This window comes from Diorhabda sublineata, chromosome 2, assembly GCF_026230105.1.
Source record: "Diorhabda sublineata isolate icDioSubl1.1 chromosome 2, icDioSubl1.1, whole genome shotgun sequence".
NCBI lineage: Eukaryota > Metazoa > Arthropoda > Insecta > Coleoptera > Chrysomelidae > Diorhabda > Diorhabda sublineata.
The window spans coordinates 42,588,099-42,609,080 of NC_079475.1; the positions used below are offsets into that span (position 1 = coordinate 42,588,099).

At 31.2% G+C, this 20,982-nt stretch overlaps 2 protein-coding genes across 2 annotated transcripts in view; one reads left to right on the plus strand and one right to left on the minus strand.

The window, feature by feature from the left end:
• Nucleotides 1-20,982, minus strand: part of LOC130453048 (mitoguardin) — a 32,186-nt gene that overhangs the window by 7,347 nt on the left and 3,857 nt on the right. The gene's annotated exons all lie outside the window — the stretch shown is intronic.
• LOC130453049 (protein unzipped) lies at nt 1,149-20,575 on the plus strand. Its single transcript, XM_056792641.1, has 6 exons — nt 1,149-1,385; nt 15,944-16,140; nt 18,797-19,129; nt 19,210-19,618; nt 19,678-19,963; nt 20,028-20,575. The coding sequence occupies exons 2-6, from the start codon at nt 15,951-15,953 to the stop codon at nt 20,229-20,231; spliced, it is 1,422 nt and encodes a 473-aa protein (XP_056648619.1). The 5' UTR covers nt 1,149-1,385; nt 15,944-15,950; the 3' UTR covers nt 20,232-20,575.

Sequence of the window (20,982 nt, forward strand, 5' to 3'; positions counted from 1 at the left end):
TGAAATATCTGCATAAAGTTCATTCCCATCGAATGTACGTAAAAGTAAAAAAATTCCAATTGTAATTTATTAAAAACGAAAATTTTGAATACGCTAATACCCACATTGCCCTCAATATTATTTCGAGGTACATTGCATATCGCTTGCACCGCGATAAAACGTAGTATTGAACCTGAGCTTAACACACCTGACTGACTCGTAGAAGATTACAACGATTAGCGATGTTATGTTAATTAAAACGAATGTTTTATTCATTAAACAATCGTATTATATATGTCACAAAACAATCACTATAACCAACGATAAAACTTTATAGAAATATTATATTTGATACGTTTCGTGTTTTGAATTTTTCTCCCTTGGTTATGTCCTTGAGCGTCTCGACTATCAGCGTCGATGAATCGACCGGAGCAGCAACGATAGTTCTTCGTCGTGACGCGATGACGTCGTCACTTTTTCCGGGCTCCAATCCGGATCAACGAAATATACCCCACTTCCTTACAATGCCCGGTCACTATGTTCTCGGTTCATGTTTTATGTAATGCGCTGTTGCCACGCTCCGTAAGATGTAACTAATGTTCAACGCGTTCCGATTCAAATTAAAAAGTAATTGACGAGTAAGAGACATTATAAAGAGATTAATTAGTGGTTTGAATTGGTCTAAATTGATTAAACAATATTATACAAGATATTTGATTACAAATATCGGTATCTGTAGATAAATTATTTTCTTAAATGCGAACTAGATTATCGAACATCTAAAACCAGAATATTTCATTTTATTGCCGTTATTCCTAATTCAAGGAAATATAATTATATCGTAAAAATTAATGCTTCTTTATTTTCTTCATTTTAGGTTAATTATGTTTTAATATTAGTTTTTTCTTAATAATTTTTGTTAGATTAATAAAAAATTTCGACGTTTCGACTTAACTAATTTTGATAAAGACTGAAATTAAGTGGAAACGTCATTTTTTTATCAATCAAACAAAAATTATTAAAAAGAAAACTAATTTTAAAACAGAATTGAGAATATATCAAAAGTTCTAAGAAATTTATTGTGAAAATTTAGGGTTATAACAGTAACAGTAAACTTGGCAACGCCGCTTTAATTCACAACCGGCGAAACGCATTGGAGTCGTCCCGCCATTAGTTCAGCAGTTGTTCTTTATCCGCACTGTTGGATCTTTGAATCGATAGTGTATCTCAACCCCCTCATATCTAACATAAAATAAGAAGGAAAAGTCTTTTCGTTATAATAATTTATTGAAATATAATAAAATTATTTTTGTGTGTGTTACTAGTGAGATATCTAATAATATTTTATTAGTGATAAGTTTTCTCGTCTATGGAAGGATATTAAAACGTATTAGAAGATCTAAAAGGTAGGTTATGTTTCAGAAAAATAATCATTATTTTTTAATAACGTACGAATTTATAAGAAAGATATTTTTAAAAATGACTAATGATCGAATGTAATAAATTAACGTTATCTGCGGTGTCAGAAGGTCATCAAATTGTACCTCGCAATTAGTCTAAATTATAAGATGATTGTAAACATGGATATATAATATATGAACGTTAAGGAAGGTTGTGTCCGTTAGGGTAAACATTTGACAATAACGGGGTTTCGGATTGTACCTAATGCCCCAGTCACCTTGATATTATGTTTTATGTAAATCGTAAATGAGGCTCTAACATTGAAATAAGTTATCACAATCGTAAAACTTTGTATTTATTAATAAATACAATCTATATTTTGATTTTTAATATATGTGTAGATAATAAATTGCCTGTTGTATACAGCTTATTCACTTTTATTAATTATTTATCAAAATACAGAAACCACGAGTTTAAATAAGTTTTTGAAAATTTGGGCAGCTAAAAAATGATGTATACAAAGTATATTTCGCTGAACTGAACTAGATATTGAATAAACTTGTTTATACGTCATCACATTTTTTGCTTCCTTTTTTTTTAAAAAAAAATTATTTTCGCTTTTTTTGCAAACAACAAATAAAATGTGTACGAGGTTTATATATTGGTGAAATGTAGGGACGTAAGATTGTACTGTATCCTTATACACTATATTTTCACACAAAAACATATGTTTTTGTTTGGAAAAGTCCTCGTATATATATATACAGTGTGTCCACGCAAGTTGACGACATATGGAATCCTTTGTTATTATCGATTTTATGAAAAAAAGTTATTCTTTATAAAAAGTTTTGCGTGGTCCAAAACCTAAAATTCAATCATCGGATGTTGAATTTTTTCAGTCGTATACGAGGTTTGTCAAAAAATGTGTAAAGTACCTTTCTTTTTGACAACATCGAATATTGTTATAAAGAAAAGATGTTTAGAATTAAAAATATCTTTCAAATATTTAAAATTGTTTATGCCGGTGCATCCTAGATTAATTATGCATTAAAGTGCAAACTTAAATTTCCAACGTAATCGCAGAAAAAATGTAGAAAAAAAATATTTGTTTAATGTAAATGAACAATTTTGAATATTTGAAAGCTATTTTTAATTCTAAACATCTTTTCTTTACAACAATTTTCGATATCGTTTACTCTAGATCCGAAATTACATTTTTCGACAAACCTCGTATACGACTGAAAAAATTTAACATCTGATGATCGAATTTTAGGTTTTGAACCACGCAGAATTTTTTATAATAAATAACTTTTTTTCGTAAAATTGATAATAAAAAAGTTACGTCCCATATGCCGCCAACTTCGTGGACAAACTGTATAATAAACTGTTTTGTTATTGTGATAAATATCTAAACGATGCGTTTTATAGGTCGTCCTATAACTAACTAGTCTTGAATTGAGTGTGTTCATCTTTCAACTAGGTTAAACATTTCCTTATTTAACTAGAAAACGTGGTTAATGGTATTTTAACAGAAATGGTCGTTATTTATGTTTAACTTCTCTGTTTCGTGACAGATTCACGATCGCCATTATGATAAAAACGATGCGTGTGTATCATTAAAGGAGGTTTAGCTCATTGTTCCAAACGGCAACAAAATATCCGCGATTATTACCAATACTACTCGAATCGGTGGTGTTTCGAACGATTCCAATACATGATAAACTTTTGATCAATATAGAGGTTGTCCTTCTATAACAATCATCGAATTCGAGGTTGGTTAATTTTATTAATGATATTAATATTGCACCCAACTTCATCCAAAAGGCGAAACCAAACAGCCTGGATCTTTGCTTTGCAATAAAGTCAATCGGATTAATTTCACTCCGCTTCAGAATGTTTGTAAAATCGGTATTTGAACGACGACGTGCGCGTCCCAGTGTTGAACTTAAACCTTCCTGAGGTATGTCCATCGATCGGTCTTTAAGAAAACTACTAGACCAGCCGACGACAAACAGTACGAACTCAATTTATTTAGTAGATCGACATGCCGAAATCTGTTGAAAGCTTTCGATACGTCTCCATAGCTTCAGTCCATACGTCGGTTGAAAACAGTTTGAATTGAACCCGATCAAATTTCCAATCTGCGAGGAGAAGAATTTGTATAGCAGAGTTGTTAGTTCAGTGTTTCTTCGAGACTTTTGCCACATTTCCATTGACCCATCATCTTCAGTCGATTCACATACATAACCTCTTTTGTTATAGTCGAGAAATATTGAAAAAGCAAACAAACAAAAGTTTAAAATGTATAAACTCATATTTCATCGTGAATATTCTTGTTTAGAATAAAAGAAAAACAGGAAATAATACGTTTCTAACAATATCTAATTACAAATAAGGTCCGTCTGACAAATTCTTTATAAAAACTGAAACACGTTATAACGCAATGTTTAGACGTATCAATTTCCTTATTCGAATTGTGACTATAATGAATTTTGACCGTAATCGGAATGTAATTAGTCGAATAAGACGATTAAGTAGTACGGGTACGTTATTTCCCACAAGATTGCAATTCGAGAATGGTTCATGGTCAAGGTTGATTTATACAGTGGCTCGCAAATAGGTCTTTACAGGGATAAAGAAAAAATACATTATTTAACTAAAATTTAATCAGTAAAGTTTTATTTTAAAAGATATTTCAAGTTATTGTTTGTCTACTAAAAATTCCGTTGACGCGCGATGGTTTTACTAGAAATATTTCATATTAGCTAATCTACATTTGAATATTTTTATTTAGTCCAAGGTTATAACAATAATATTCCCTTTTGTCGCTTGATTGTTATTATGCAACGAAATTGGTTTGCGTTTAATTCTGTTCGGGTTAATATTTTTTAATATTAATTAATACTTTTCAATTTAAAAACGAAATCAATTATCATAATCCGTTCATAATTTTAACCTATACGTGTGTCGTATTATTTGCTCGCAACGTTGCCAGATTTCATATAAAAAGAAATAACGTACGAAAATTGTTTTGTTTTCGAATTGATTAATATATTTATGAGGGTTGCTACTCAAGATTTCAAACAAATAAAAACATAATTGGATAATCTTCTGGCGATTTTTTCACCAAAATGGCGACTCAAAAACCCAAAAACGTCAAACTTTATGGTGGTGACGTCACATTTGACAAATTCACGTCGGTGTTGCCATTTTTTTTCTGAAAACATTACGTGATAAAGTGAAGGTCGATTTCGATTTTTATCGGAATGATTTTTAAGAAACGAAATCTAGCTTAACTCGAGAGGATCAAAAAATATTTATGACGTTATGTAATTTTATTTATGCAAATGTTATTTGATAATAAATTAGAATAAGATTTTTTTATACCGGCAAGTTTTTCGAAGAGAATTGAAACTGTTACGAAATAATATTTGTTCTAAAGGTCGTTGTATTGGTGAGAACAGGTTATTTTATAGAAGATGAACGCTATAAATATACCATAGAAAATAATAATTATCACAATTTTTATAACAATTCTATTTCCACTCTGTACGTTTACTCGTATTATCGACAATTTTGTATATTCCTTTCAGCACACAAACAAACATTTATTCATCACCATTTCTCAAATAACGGTACGTGTTCCCGTCGTTCTAATTTCGCCCAAGGGATCCATTTTGATGACACGTGCATCGGCGTAGAAACAGATTTCGATCCGGTCCTGCCCTCTTTTCCTTCACTTCAATTGCATGCATTTTGATTTTATTACTATATCCGAGCGGAAAAGAAAATCCCTAGTAAAGGTATTGCTCTCCCCATGATTTGGGGATGGAAAAGTTAATCCTCGGTGCATACGGAAGAACGTCAGGGGCGTTCTTTTAGTGAAAATTAAACGAAAATGATGAGGATCTCTACATTATCGGCTACAATTTCGCCATGTTTGATTCTTCTCACTAATAAACAATAACGGCGTGTACCTCCAAATTATTGTCCGTAATCTTTATTTGTAAAATTATTAATTCTATTATTTTCACTTTTTTATGAATAATAAAGTGAATCTACGCTACTGAATCTATTTTCAATAGAATCGTTGCTATGCCAACGCCCTTGAATCGTTCGTACCTTAAGGTCTGTTTAAACTATCTTCATTTCGGGGTACAGACCTTTTTCAATCAACTCAAAACGTTTTATTCATGTAAAATTTATGTCGTCTCTGTTCGTTCAATCAAAATCTTCATGTCATATATTTAAAAATTTTATTATTATTTGTATGTAACGATTGTATGGAAAAATTTTTCCTTTCGTCCATTGTTTGATAGATATTTTTATGGCTTTGCGCAATTTTTTAGGTGCGACGGACTATTCTTTATCCACTTGTTCGATGTTGTTTTTTTTTTAATATTATGCAAATAGAATCACTATATCTTAGTTGTTTGATCGTGTCGATGATGTCAGAGCGAAACGTATATTTAGTTTTAGTCAATTAACCACGAAGGCATAAAACACGTCGAGTTTCATCAAAATATACAATTCGTTAAACAAATACATCGCTTCACTATCATTTGATTTGATTTAATTATAAATATTAGTGAAAAAACAAGAAGCGGACTTTCAAAAGTAAGATTTTCTCATTTAGTCGAGGAAAATTATTTCAAAAGAGGTCAATTTAGACATTCGAAGTTATATAAATTCCCGTCAAGCTGAAAATCAGTAAAATTGAACATAAAATTTGAATGTTCCCCATCATTTCCGTGTATGGACAAAAATTTATTCCAGGTCAAAGGTCAAACGAGTTTTTCGCGATTATCAGCAAAACGGTGAGTTTTATCATAAAAATACCTTAGACGAAAATTGTAGATCATAAAATTATCTACAAAAAACGTATCAATACTTTTTTTCCTACGAGACACCGTTTCTGAGATATAACGTTTCAAAAAGTTGTAAAAGTTATAATGTTCCAGATATATGTAATATATTGGTGAAATCATTAAATACGAGAACTTTTTGAATCATTATATCTCAGAAACGGTTGCTCTTGGGAAAAAAAGTATTGATACGTTTTTTGTAGATAATTTTATGGTCTACAATTTTCGTCTAAGGTATTTTTATGATAAAACTCACCGTTTTGCTTATAATGATGGGAAACATTCAAATTTTATTTTTAATTATATTTTAAACAATTTTACTGATTTTCAGCTTAATGGGAATTTATATAGCTTCACAATTATTTTTTGGTCTAATTTCACCGGACTAATATTCAATAGAGAATTTCAAAATTTCATTCTTAAAAAAGGTCAATTAAATTAATCAAGATTTTGTCTACATTTAAAAGTAGCATTTCTTTTTTTTTTATTATTAGTATTGACATATAGTTGTTTGATGAAAAAAAAAAATTTCGTATTTAAATAGAAAAATATACATATATTATTACGCTCGTGTTATTCTTATGCATAATAAAGTAATTACGTTAACAAATAATAAATAAAATCTGACTCAGTCTTGCACTTTCATAAAAACGTAATCGGTGTCTAGGATATCGACGACAGAAAGCCTGCATTAACAATTTATTATCGATCGTAATTTGAATAGAATACAATCTTGCCCTTATTCATTTATGTACATCGTCACATTTCATTCCGAACGACACGAAAACATCGTAAAATGAGAACGTTTCTCGACATGAAAACGTCTCGCATATATAACAAATAAGATTTTAACCCAGTCACGTTAAAAGTACGAGGGCCCGAGGGCCGTTTTCGGTCCCCCGGGCCGTATCAATAAGGCCCGCTATCGCAATGGGTCACAGAAAGATGAATCGTGTTTTTTAGAGCTTTTAGACTAGATATGAATAAAGTTACAGGCCAATCAGGTAAAAAATCAAATTTTGAATCATTTCCTTCATTTAAAATCGTCGGGCACAGTGAACCAAAAAAAATTGGATGAATATTATCAACTTCAACGATCGTTTTAAAGACTTTTTCACAAAATGAATGAAATGAAATCCAAAATTTTCGACGATCCATTCAATTTTGAAGGTTCACAGGTACCAGTTCATTTGCAAATGGAGTTGATCCTACGATCTTTAACAACCCTATATAACATACTTATAAAATTGTGAATTTTTGTCGATAAAACATTTTTTTCTCTTTCTATTTCTTTTTAGATGTGTGTGTGTATATAGAATTTGTCTGGTCATGATAAAACGGCGACAACAAAGTTGAATCGTATGAATAAGACTAATGAACATCTCGTCAGTTTGGTCTTGGTAACAATTAACGCGTTTAAGAGTCAAAGCACTTCGTATAAGGGCGAGCAAACAATTTTATTTAATTGTACGAAACGTTTTTTTTTTTAATTTATTCGTTTTATATTTGCCGTTTGGATCCATTTAAGCTTCTATAATCATAAATATACAAGTCTCATATTCGAAAGTAGATTTCATATTTAAAATAACTAAGCGGTTTTTGAAGATCTACCGAAATGGGACACACATTATTTGACCGCAAGGATATCCAGGATTTAGTGAGATGTGCTAAAGACCACCTACGAAATTTAGTCTTCATCATCCCATCGATGCAAACACATAATTTCCAGATATAAAATATACAAATATTTGTTTAAATCTTCGTCGGCCCAATATCAAGATTGATCATCCGGATGCTATAAATATAGATACATATTATATATGTATCCAATTATTTATAACCGTAACAAAGTATATTATCGGAATTCTTTACAATTAGGGTAATGGTATTTATCAGCAAAGCGTAAAGATTCGTGATTTGATTCTGATTTACTTGCAGCACTATTAGGTACTGATATTTCTTATAGTTCGATCTAATCGTACAAATACCTGTTTGATTTTATTTTGTTTCTAAAGTAGCGATGATTAAAAGAAGAAAAAAAAATTCGAATCTACCGTTACTATACACTTTTAATTGCCTTTCTTCGTTTTCGAATCGTGATTCGTGGTATCGCCAATTCTCGTTGTTCATTCCGACGAATTAACTTTGGTTCGAAAAACGTTAGAAAATCGATTATTTCGAAGCCAAAACCTCGTTTTAAGTAAAAAAAAAACCGAATCGAACTAGTCGATGGATTCGATTAAAAAAAACTCTAGATTTTTCTTTTAGTAAGTCTTATTTCATTTTCAATTAATTCGTTTTAATTGACTTTTCCTTTTTATTTTACACAATCTATATAAACAGTTATGTACTGTTGAATCTGGAATTTGTTCAAAATTATTTTAATTCACGTGATCCGTTTCAATTTTGCCAGAAAGCTCGTATAATGGTCTTCAGTTAAAACACATTCCTAAATTTCTGAATAAACGGAATATTCAACTCTGCAAAAGCTTCTACAACGTCCTTTGCGTAACGAACGGTTGCCATACATACAAATTTTCCTTCAGGATCTCATAGAGGAAAGTTCCAAGGGCACAAGCTTGGTCCAACCATGTAGAACTCTGGGTCAAGCTTCTAAGCCACACTCTGGAGTGATAACGATGGCCCGAGCTTGAATTATCATTGGTATGGCCAAGGCTGGGTCAATCAACCTTTGCCCGAGCCTGAGTTGGCGATCAATGGCAAGGTTGGGATACCCAGGCTTGGTCCCTTTGTCAACTCTGGGGTTTCCTGTATGGGATGCTTTTTCTTTATGAAATGCAATGTTTCTCGAAGAAAAACCACGAGAATGTATCGCTGACCATACCTAGTTTATTTTTTGTGTTTTTCGAAATACACCTCTGATTTAATTCCTCGCCTTTCTGACAATAATGACTTGTATGTATGAATATTTGGGTATCGTATACACTGAAACTCGAAGGATCTATTGCTGAGGGATTGGAGAATCCAATGCTTACAGCTGATCTGTTAATCCCAAGTCTAGAATGATCTAGATGGTTGTTATTGCCAGAGATTTTGGTTTGCCAGAGGTTGGCTATTCCCTTACTTAAAAAGCGATTAATCCTTTACGATTTCTTCAAATCTTGATTTTGTTCATAAAATTTGGCAATTATTTTACGACCTTTAGAATAGAAGAATTACCTCGAACTATATAAAAGTAAAGTTTCTATCGTAATTATCTTTTCAAATACTACACGTTACAATGTACTTTTATAACTGGTTTGTGGATTGGATGAAATAATATGTTATCCTTGAAACTTTCTCTACATTTTTTTTTTTGTTAAAAAACCGTAGATCAACGTAGATATAAAGTCGAAAATAAAGAACGGCTCTCGTTGAAGATAAACATCGCATTGTTGAATTAGTTTAGATGCTCGAGTACGTTAATAAAGGATCATATTTTTTAATAACGCGTTTTTTTTTCGAAAACATATTCGTCTATTTATAAATTTTTCCCGATTAATTTGTTTCAATTGCGTAAATAATACCTATTTACATAGTTACATCATTATAAATTTGAAAAAATAAAATTGCCCACCGGAGACTACCTAATAAAAAATGAATTTACGTCAAGGATTTATATTTATGGTGATTTCACTGACTCTCTCAATGTCACTTAATTATTAGTGACCGCATTGTATTAAGAACTATGCGTATACTATAAATAAATTTACGACATTATTAATTTGATGATGATGATGGATCATCCTAATTGATAAGTTTTATTATTTAAATTTTATCTACAGTTTGTTATAAATGATCTTGAGAGAGAGAGAGAGAGAGAGAAAATATATATATATGTATATATCTAAATCGTTTCTAGTGATTCGAAATACTTTTGAAGGATGTGTCGAATGAGTCTTATCCGGTGAGAAAAGATATTGTCGAAATAGCCTCGTTTACAATCTATATTACCAGTTGTTACATCATTAAGATTCCTCCTGAACTACTTACGTATACATATATCGTTCACGTGACCGACTATAACATCCCATAAGAAAGAATTATTGAAAGTTGTCATATAGTTAGAAAAACGTTGTTCAAATATTTATCTTTTTGGACGGACGACGACGTACTAATAATAAATACAATCGATACGAGGGAAACTATATTGACATTGAGTATTCTTTGAGGTTCACAGTGAGTCGATGAGGCACTACTTTAACCCTTTGTAATCATTAGGCAAGTTGTGAGGCTTAACCAAGTGTTGCTTGACGTTCACAGATAACTTTGGAGCTGATGTTTGGTGTGAAACTAACATGCGTGCCTTTGTCTGGTGTCTCCATCCATCGTTGTCGATCCTTTTTAGTTACACCAAGGATGGACTCCAGCTTTAACCTAGAGAACACCTCTTCCCGTAGCGTAGATTGATAAGATTCCCTTATTTTGCGACCAAGGTATATTTCCTGGAGCCGTCTGTAGACCGGGTGGTTCCATTTTTCGAAACCTTGTTGTTAACGGTCTTGGAAGTCATTTGGTCGATGCCCATCGAAATGATTGGGCATTAACCTGTAGCCTGCGTCCAGATTTTTGCATGGCTAATTGATCCGACCTAAAGTTCTTTGTCCACATGGATCGTATCGCTAGATCCAAGGGTGGAAGGACTTCTTTGAGGTTAAAATCGACGATATACAAAAAGCTTGATCTAGTAATTGCGTGATTTAATTTTTTTAATATCACATTCGTTTATTTCTGTATACACGTAAACATTTCTTATAAACATTTCATATTTCAAGACCAAAACGTAAAGACTTTACCCTCGATAGCACTTAATATAGTTGTTAGAAAATAGGGAGAAAAGTTAATATAAGGGAAATGCCGTCGTCTGCACGCTACAAAATCGGTTGTTTTTGAAAATAATGTGAAACGTCTAAAGTTTAGACGGTAGGGAAAAAAAAAAGAAAGATGTGTATTCAGTAGAATTGCTACTGATTATAACGTGTGTGTTGTTTTGTATCGATTTTTGAAATTCACGGGAAATTTTAATGCTTACGAGGGGACTTTTTTCTTAACCGCGCACAATTTGTCGTATTAAATCAATTGAAATAAATATTTTTATGTATTCGTTAGAAATATCTTAATTCGTTATATATCACGTCATTTCGAATAATAATAACATGTAGTGTTTATAAATAAATTTAAACAGAAATGTCACCAAATTGTATAACGAGGCAATAAATTTCTGTTATTATCCAACCATAAATTTAACGTCGTCGTTAAAAATCTAATTTCGAAGGAATAATCATACAATTCTAGCCAAAATGATCGGATTTTTAAAAATGTTTAAAACATTTTCTTCCTGTGCTGTGTCGATGACGCCATAATATTTGTCGAAAATTATGTCCAATGATTATTAAATGTCTTTAATTTCACAGGAAACTGAAAAATGGCGGACTATTGGAATAAAAATGGCGCAGCCATGTGGCTCTTACATATATGGGCTATTAACGAACAGATGGCACTACGTGTATTAATAATGGCGCTGCATTCTGTGACGTAACGAGACCTTGCGTCGCTATGACGTCACGCTCTCCTTCTCCCACTCATTGATTTCGTTATCTGTCTCTTTCGGACTCATTGTTTTCCCAATACTCTAGTGGTCGTACCCGTTTAGTATATCTACTCATTGGTAGACACTGTATAACTTTTTATTCTATTTAATTATATCACAAACGTAGAAATCATAGAAATTCCATCGTTTGTTTATTGTTTTCGTCTCCGTACTGTTTTTATATTTTTCTATTACATGTATATATACCATTATCTGGTTTGAAATTAAAGGTCAACAAATACGATGAAAGTTTTTTCGAGATAATCTACTAGACTTTTGCGTGCGAACGGTTTTAAGTTTTTGTTAATAATAAAATAATATTTAAGTTGTAATCCGGTTTAATACAAATTCGGCTATTGGGCTTTTATCGTCTTATTACAAAAAAGTTAAATCAATGTATTCGTATTAAATATTACGTCGATACCCGCAATTTTAATAAAAAAAATCGCTTCAATGGTGCATTGTTAAAGGTGTTACTCATTCATGAAAATAATGTACCGTGTCTGAATTTGCTGATCGTAAATCTTCCTGTTATTATTACAATGAGGATCACGTTGAAAAAATTACAAATGTAAATTTGTGTGCAGAACAATCTCTAATTATTATACATTAGCATATCGCATACCGAGCAGTTTATACAGGGCGGCGATGAAATGTTTATAAAAATAAACTAGCAGTAAATTAAATTCAAACTAAAAAGTATTGTGTTCTACAACATTCTATTTCTTCTTCTCATTACGTGATATTTCTACTTTTTTTTCGTATAGAAACGTTTGTCGTTGATATCTACATGTGACTGAAAGAAACTTTCTGTTATCGGTAGAATATTTTTGGGTCAAGTACGTAACAATATTTTTTTGGTAAAGTGATTTTAAATACGATCTTCCCGAAAACGTTATCAAGGCTAATGGTGGCCATTTTGAATTCTTCTATAGAGTAAAATATGAGAGAATAATATATTTCTATAAATTAAAATCCAAATTCGTAATATTTAATAAGTAAAACCATTTATATAATCACAATAAACAAATTCAAATAAATAAAATGAATCACTCTGTGGAATAAATCTATTATTAAATGGGGTTCGTGGTTTACATACTATATCAATCCGCGTGATTGTAATTGTAAATGGAAAATCTATTTCGCTTTAATTTTTATTGTCTACGCGTTCGCCTTTATACCGTGGGAGTAGGAATACTGTTAAGGCAATACGTATAAACCCGTATACATACATAAGAAATAACTAGACGCTTAAATATGTAACCGCATTTAGTATTAAAATAAATTATTAATTCTTATTTCCATTTTTACATTTATATCGTTGAAATTCTTTACGTTTACGCTGCACCTCGTAATTAATTCCGATTTTGCGGCTTGTCAGTTTCTATTAACAGCAATCATACCTTGACATATACCTCACTTGAAATACGGAACATTTCTGTATAAAAAAAATGAAAGAACAGTTACACTGGAGAATAAGTTATTTTAAAACCAGTATTTCGTATATTTATGATTCTTTTTTGATACACTACAAATACGTAGCGGTCTCCAAATGTTGTTTCGTTTTGACGTTTGTGTCCTTGAGGTTATTTAAAAGTTCGTTCCAACATGCTAGTCTCGACCGCGTTCTTAAAAGCGTTTTTTTTAATGATATTTGGAACGCAAAACAGAATCGTCCAAATAACTGTAACTGAACGGTTGGAACACGTAATTTCTATTGCGCAGAAACGTCGCCGTACAAGGGACGGTTTTTTGATGGATTGAAACTTATACGTTCTAAGGATTTTATAGATTGAATCACGTCATTTCCAAGTTGGTTCAAATAAAATTACCACGAATATTGAAATATTTTTAAAGTTATGAAATGTGATAGCGACTGAAATTCTATAAAATCTCGGTCACGCCAATCCAATACTTCCAAGGTGACCTTCACGATATTCAACACTATTATCACTTTGAAATATGTTTAATTCGTTTTGTTGATAGGCAGTTTTACCAACCGATAGAAAAAAATCACTAAATAAACACCAGAAGTTGTTTTGGAATCAAATAATTGTATTTATTTATTATGTATATATATATATTTAGTAACAATATTTAAGTAGTTCAGTAATTATTAACAAAATAACACTCCCATCTCTAGACTCCTACTGCTTTTTTAAAATAAAAATTATTTCGTTGCTAAGCACGGTTACTATCCGACAAAAAAGTTGTTTTTCTATGTTCTCGGTAACAAGTAATTCTCGATCATTATATCAAAATCAATTTTATAGGGTTAGGTCAGTAATTATTATCAATGAACTGATTTCCGAAGAAATAATAATTGGTTATTATAGAAATTAGAGATGGAAACAACGATATAAAGATACTAAAAAGTCATTTGCATAACAAATTCATACGTAAATCGTTACAAATATATCGTTATGCTGCTAATAGTTATAAGAATCGTATAATCCATTTTCAATTTTACATTTTCACCGTGTTTACATGAAAGTATATCATTATAATACTTTTATTTTCTTATAATTTGTAGTTAATTTTGTTAAATAATTTGTTTTCTTGGGACATTTCGATTATAATTCGAAAATTTCTATTTCCAGAGAATATATATATATATATATATATTTTTTTCTGTTTATGGAATGTTTTTAAAAATTAAATAACCGAATGCAAATGAAAAGAGTGGGCCAAGTGGTGTAGGTCGACCAAAATAACGAACTTGAACTTGCGCAGAGGTAAATCTGTTTTTAAATGCGTGGTTGCGTGTGTAAAATACAAGAAGAAGACGGAACCCGGTGGAAAACTAAAAGGAAATGAACGAAGAGATATAGTGGGCGTAAAGAAACTGATAATACTGCCTGTACTTTTGAATAAAAACTCCCACGACGTTTTTAATATTTTATATTTGTTAATTTCATAAAATACAAACATAAAATGAATAACTGTTAGACGTATGGGAAATGAAAAGACAAGTTAAAAGCGGTTATGAGGTTTTAACGACGATTTATGGGCCTTTGTCTTACCAATTAAAAATTATTTCACGGACATTCTTAAATTTAACTGTTCTAGAATCAATTGTAGCTGAATATTGAAGAAAGTGATTTAGTTTCGGACGAAATTACATTTCCGACGTCTCGAAATGTTTAATATAATAAGTCAATAATTATAAACTACGAATTCATATAAACTGACACACCTCATTCACGTATTCATCAAAGTTTTTCTAACGATCATTTACATGCAAATTAAATACGAACGTATCAATCATGATTAGTTTTGATATACGGGTCGACAAGGTATCGAGACAAAAATCGATCAAAATAAAACTCAATCACGATTTATCTAAATAAATTTAATAGAAACGTTTCATACAAAGACAACAATTATAAATTCAAATCGCCAATCATATACAGGGTGTCCAGAAACCGTCAATTTCTCACTACGTATAGATATATTTAAATCCGCGCAATTTCTGTATTGATTGAGGAATTTTTAAGAGCCAGAAATCCGTAAAACGACTCGTAAATAACCTTTTTCCATTAAATACAACGTTATATATACAGTATTTGGTGATAATACGTCTAGAATTGATTGGAAATCATGTTTAAAGATTACTCATAAATTCAATTGAACTTCTACCTATATACGTATTAAAACCAATTAACAAATTATGTCGTAAAGCGATCGATTCAACATTTTATTATTAATCGTATGTAATAATTAATAAAATCCCCACGTGTATTATCGATTCAGAATGACCAAACTTAAGCCGGTACCACACGTCCGACGTTAGACGCATCGTGTTGTCATTCGACGAATGTTTTGCCATGGAAAATCGGCTTTAACGTTGGAACGAAACCCGCGTGTTTGCCGGGGGTATCATCCAGTTTAAAAAACTTAGTATCTGTTGTATGCTATTCATAAGTTTTTATTTCTTTAGGTAAAATTCCAGCCTTCGCCCAACGTTCAGTCGTACGTCGTCGGACGCATCGTGTAGTACTAGCATACTCAATTTTTATTTATTTATTTAATGTTTATGACAAAAATGATTATTTATTGAAATGGTATCGATTTGGAAGTGAATTTTTGCTTTTCTATTATATTCTAGCCGAACCATGAAGTATATCAAGTGGACGTTGATGTTAACATCATTTTGGTTTGTTTTCGTTAAAGCAGAACCGTCGGTACATATTCTTGCCGAAAATCTAGAACAATTCATCACGTCGACGACGTTAGAATGGATCCCGTACAACGATAAAATTTCTTTAAGGAATGCCGTCGTAGCAGCATATCAAATTGTTGAAGGTGAGTCACTATTCAAATATAAAATCAGAAGATAATCTATTAATTTATTGAAGACGATTGTTTTCTATTAATTTATCGTCTTCGGACAACGAAGGTTAATTTATAAAATTTCGATTATAGTAGGCGATGAACTTGAAATTTGACAGCTGTCGTTGACGTACGATAGTGATTAATCGATAACATAGAAAAACTTTCGTGACAAATTTTACAATTCACTTTACGAACTATTATTAGATACGGTTCTGTTTGCGAGAATATCTTGTCATTGATATATATATATATATAAAAAAACCGTTGGATTCTTCCGGTTCTTCGTCTGCCGAGATTGTTACACTCGTCAAACACTCATTGTTTGTACAACGGTTTCGGAATTAGTTTCACTCCATAAAAATACCGCAAAAAGTGTACACTGTCGATGATTTACAAATAGAAGAATGAAATTTGTAACAGATAACGGTAATTTTATACATCTAAGAGTGTAATTTAAATTGGGCTTTACTGTCATTAAATAAACAAGTAGGTTTATGAATCAAATGAAAAAAAAAACCGTTAAGAATTTCATTTCTCGTAAAAATAGTTTCTCTGTTTCGGTATTCGACAATGTTTGGTAATTTTGTGTAGTGGGTTGGTGCCCCTGAATACTAGTTTCGTTTTGACAACCGATGGGACGTTGTATTATTCGGTCATGCGTGAGGTTATTTCAATTTTAAGATATTATTTACAATAAATAAGTTTTTAAACAAAGTAAATATGGTAATGAAATATGGACAAGACAATTATTATGTGTCACTCTCTAAAGAGGTAAATTATTTATAGCGGTACGCAATTTTTGTGGTGTAAATTGAAAATCCGATTAAGCAAACTTTTTAATTAAAATAATATTTCGAAAGTCAACTGTCAAACGTGAATCGGTGCTACCAACCGACCGTCTACGTTACGGTGTAATTTCCCTGATGCATATTTACAACAATTTATTCGCGGTGTTGCCAAACGGTCATAGATTCACATTAACAAAAACTTTCTGATTCCGATTACGTAATTTTTTTTATTACTAACATTATTATTATTATTATTGCAGTTTTAGTAAACATTTTGTACAGTTGTGTAAATAAAATAAATTGAAATTATAATATTATGTCACAAAATAAATTCAAACAATAATAGAAATAACATAAGTGAATTGATTATTACTTTATACTATTTATATTTATATTGATGATGTTTAAAGCTACTGATTTTTGAGTCATTTTATGTTTTTATTTACGGTTTTTTTTTTATTAATATTAGTGTATAGTAATAGAAATTGAATCAAACAAAAATTCCACATAATAAAATCAGTTTATTTTTTTCAAACGAAGTGAAATTATAATTATAGGATCGACCTTGAAACATAGTTAATTGAATTGTAATCAAGTGTGCAAAGTGTGTTACTTAAATTTGTTGTACTTTTCGTTCCATACAATAATTAACTATATACAGTTAAAAACTGTGTAGTAATACAAATAAACAGAATAGTATATAAATAAAAGCGAGTTTCCTCGTAATTACTAGAAAAAAATAGTAAAATACGGACGTTTTATGTTCCGTACAAGTAAATTTAGTTGAAGAGAAAGTCATAAAAGTATTCTTCCTATTAGTTATGCAACCGTTTTAAAACGAAACTGCCTTAAGCGAGAATTTCGAATTTCCCTACAAGTTATTAAGTAACGACAAATAAAAATACCAAATCTAACAATTATACTAAACACACTGTAATTTGTTCCTTCCAAACGAATTCAACTATTTCATTATATCAAAAGTGAATCTAAATAGAAAAATGAAATTTTTGTTTGTAATACTGTAAGGAATACGGAATATGCAAGTATTTTTTTATAATTTAAATTCACTCTTTAGATAGCTATAAATAAATAAAAAATATATATTCCTGCCAAAAAAATCAAAATAACGTTTAAAATCGTAATTAAATTTGGTAAAATTTGAATTATTTTGAACGCCGTTATTTTTCGCGCGCTTTGAAAGATGTCAATTGCCACGTCAAATATTTGTTTACTTTAAGTGGACGGTTACTTTATAGGTTATAATATCGATAAAAGTCATTTAAAAAGATCGTTCTATCGGTATTGTATTGTACCTGAGTGTAAAAACACTATTAGAAGGAAAGTTCAGAGACATTAGAAAACAAGAATGAAATGTTTGTTATGTTGCAAAGATCATTTTAATGCTTTTACTCCTTTGAACTCAGTCAATGAGATGCAAAACATGCAGTTATGATGAATGCCAGAATCTCAAAAGGATAATCAGAATATAAAAACGCTTCGGAAACACAAAGTGAACAAGATTTTAGTTCCAAACACAACCAACACTCTGTTTGGATTTCAATAAATCCAAGACGTGTCATTTAACGTCTCGAACAATGATGAGCCGTTCATTTCGCACTTTTTATACAACTGAGAACGAATTATATAAAGAAGTAATGATTTTATGATAATATTGGGACTGTAATGTATTTCGTATGTTTTTTTTTTTAGTTGTGATTGTCTTATTTTTTATTGTTTATAGTAATTCTACGAGTGGTATTATCAAATAAAAACGTCTATTTAGGCAAAATGTAATGTGACTGCGTACAAAAATTGATTCTATCATTATTTTTCTTCAGAACCTAAAAATAACGAAGCTGAACTATCCGAAAATGAAACAGGAGAGGACGATCTAACGAAACGACCAGTTTACGTCTGTCGTGCCAAAATTAATAGCGTTTGGGTATCGGGTCAATTGAGACCCACTAAAAATGTTTGTGTAGTTTCACTTTATGGGAAAGTTACCGATTATAAGGAATTTGATGTATTGATAAGTATAGAAGACAGCGCCAAATTGAGTTGGGTTCATAAAGATAAATACACGCTTATTTCACAAGGAGCTGTTACCAACGGTGAAAATGTTTTGAGGAGTTTTGTTGCAAGAAGAGCCGCCAATAGCCACGATAAGGAAGGTAATAATATTTTATAGTGAAATATCGATCTGTTTCGTTATATCAAAGTATTAATAGTGAATATTATGAATTTTTTTCAGGTTCTTTATCGCATTATATAGGTAAATTCACGCCGTCTGAAAATTTAGGTATGTTTTACGTCGTAGATCAAAATAACATAGAAATTCCATACGAAGATGGTGAACTTCTTATCGAAACCGAACCCATATCTTACGAATTGAAAAATATCAAATTCGCCCGGATTAACAAACACCATCCCAAGAAACAACAAGTATTGGGACACGCGATATTAAAAAACGAAGAAAATACTTTTCAAAGAGTCGAATCCGTCATCAATTACAGTTACGATTACAATCTATTTTGGGGAAAAGGACATGGACTTTTAACGGGATTGCCTCTAAAAGTTAATTTACCTTCTGGTAATCAAATCAACGGATCTTGGGCTTTGCATTACGTAGCGCCTCAAGTTGAATTAGTTCCGGTGGAAAGGTGAGATTAAATCCTCTTCATACGATATAATTTATTTTGGATAATTTTGAATTTTCAAGGTTTTTGGAAGCCGGTACCGCTGTCAATGTGACGCTTCTCGGTAACTACACCGAATTGGAAATACCGTACACGGCGACAATTGTCCAAAATTATAAAGACGGCGAAAAAAGGGAAATAATTATACGAGATACTAAAAGAGAAAACAAAATGATGGAAATTATAGCCGAATACACACCCGCCTATTATTTACATAATAATTCTCTTGTTCCTACAACAACAACAACTTCGACTACCACCACTACCACCATAAGTACCACAACGAAGCTCACGACGACTACACAAGAAGTAATATAAATTGTAATTTAAAAACGAATTTTATGTAATTTCTTTTTTGTTTTTTTAATTTTAGGTCGTTCCAATAGCTTCTCCGGAATCGATAAATAACAAGCAAGCCGATAATTTGCAATCGAGTGAGAAGAAAGTAGACGAAGAACAAAATTCCACAATGGGAGAAACGCGAGAAAGCAAATCGAATAGTTCGAATGTATCGGTTACAAATAGTATAATTACTTGTTTAACAGTATTACTCTTCCTTCTGTTTGGACACGCGTAAAGAGATTTTTTAAATATTTGAAGAAACAAATAAAAAAGTTGGCGAATATTTCGAAAGTGAAAATTGATCAAGTCAACTTCACACCATTAGATAAATATACACCTCAGATATCAATATTTACATAATAATTCGTTATTGTATATTTCAGTTACATAATTGAGCAAAAAAATATCGCAATTAAATTACAGGGACGTAGTTAGGGTATACGGCGCACTTGGCGAATTGTACTGGTCCCTCTAGGTAAAAGGGGGGATATTTTTGCAATTTTAGGTGCAAAATGTTGAGCTTTTCGTACTTGTCGAAAGTTTTAATCGAATATTTAGGTAACATAGCTGCCAATTTAACGACCTTGAAAAAGTCAATTCGCTTAAGGGATTCGTTTCGGTCATAATTTTCGAAAAATTAATTTTTTTCACATGTTTCAAATTTCTACTTTCAAAAAAAGTTCATAATCTGCGCTCTACCATAATCCCAATCCTGCAGAGCAGCAATTCCTATATCAGGACCCACTCCAATAAACCCTCATCCTATCAAAATTTTTTCCAGCGAATCAGCGCTCCGAGTTATTACTTGTAACCAATCGACAGATTTTTTAAATTCTTTCTGCCTTTTATTTGATTTGTTGGAATTTACCAGAAAATTCTTTTTACATTTTTTGCAAGCGCCATTTCGTTTTGTTTTTCCAATTTTTTCATTAAAAGTTGATAAACTACGATAAAAACTACCTTCCTCTTTAAAGAGCTTTTCGAAT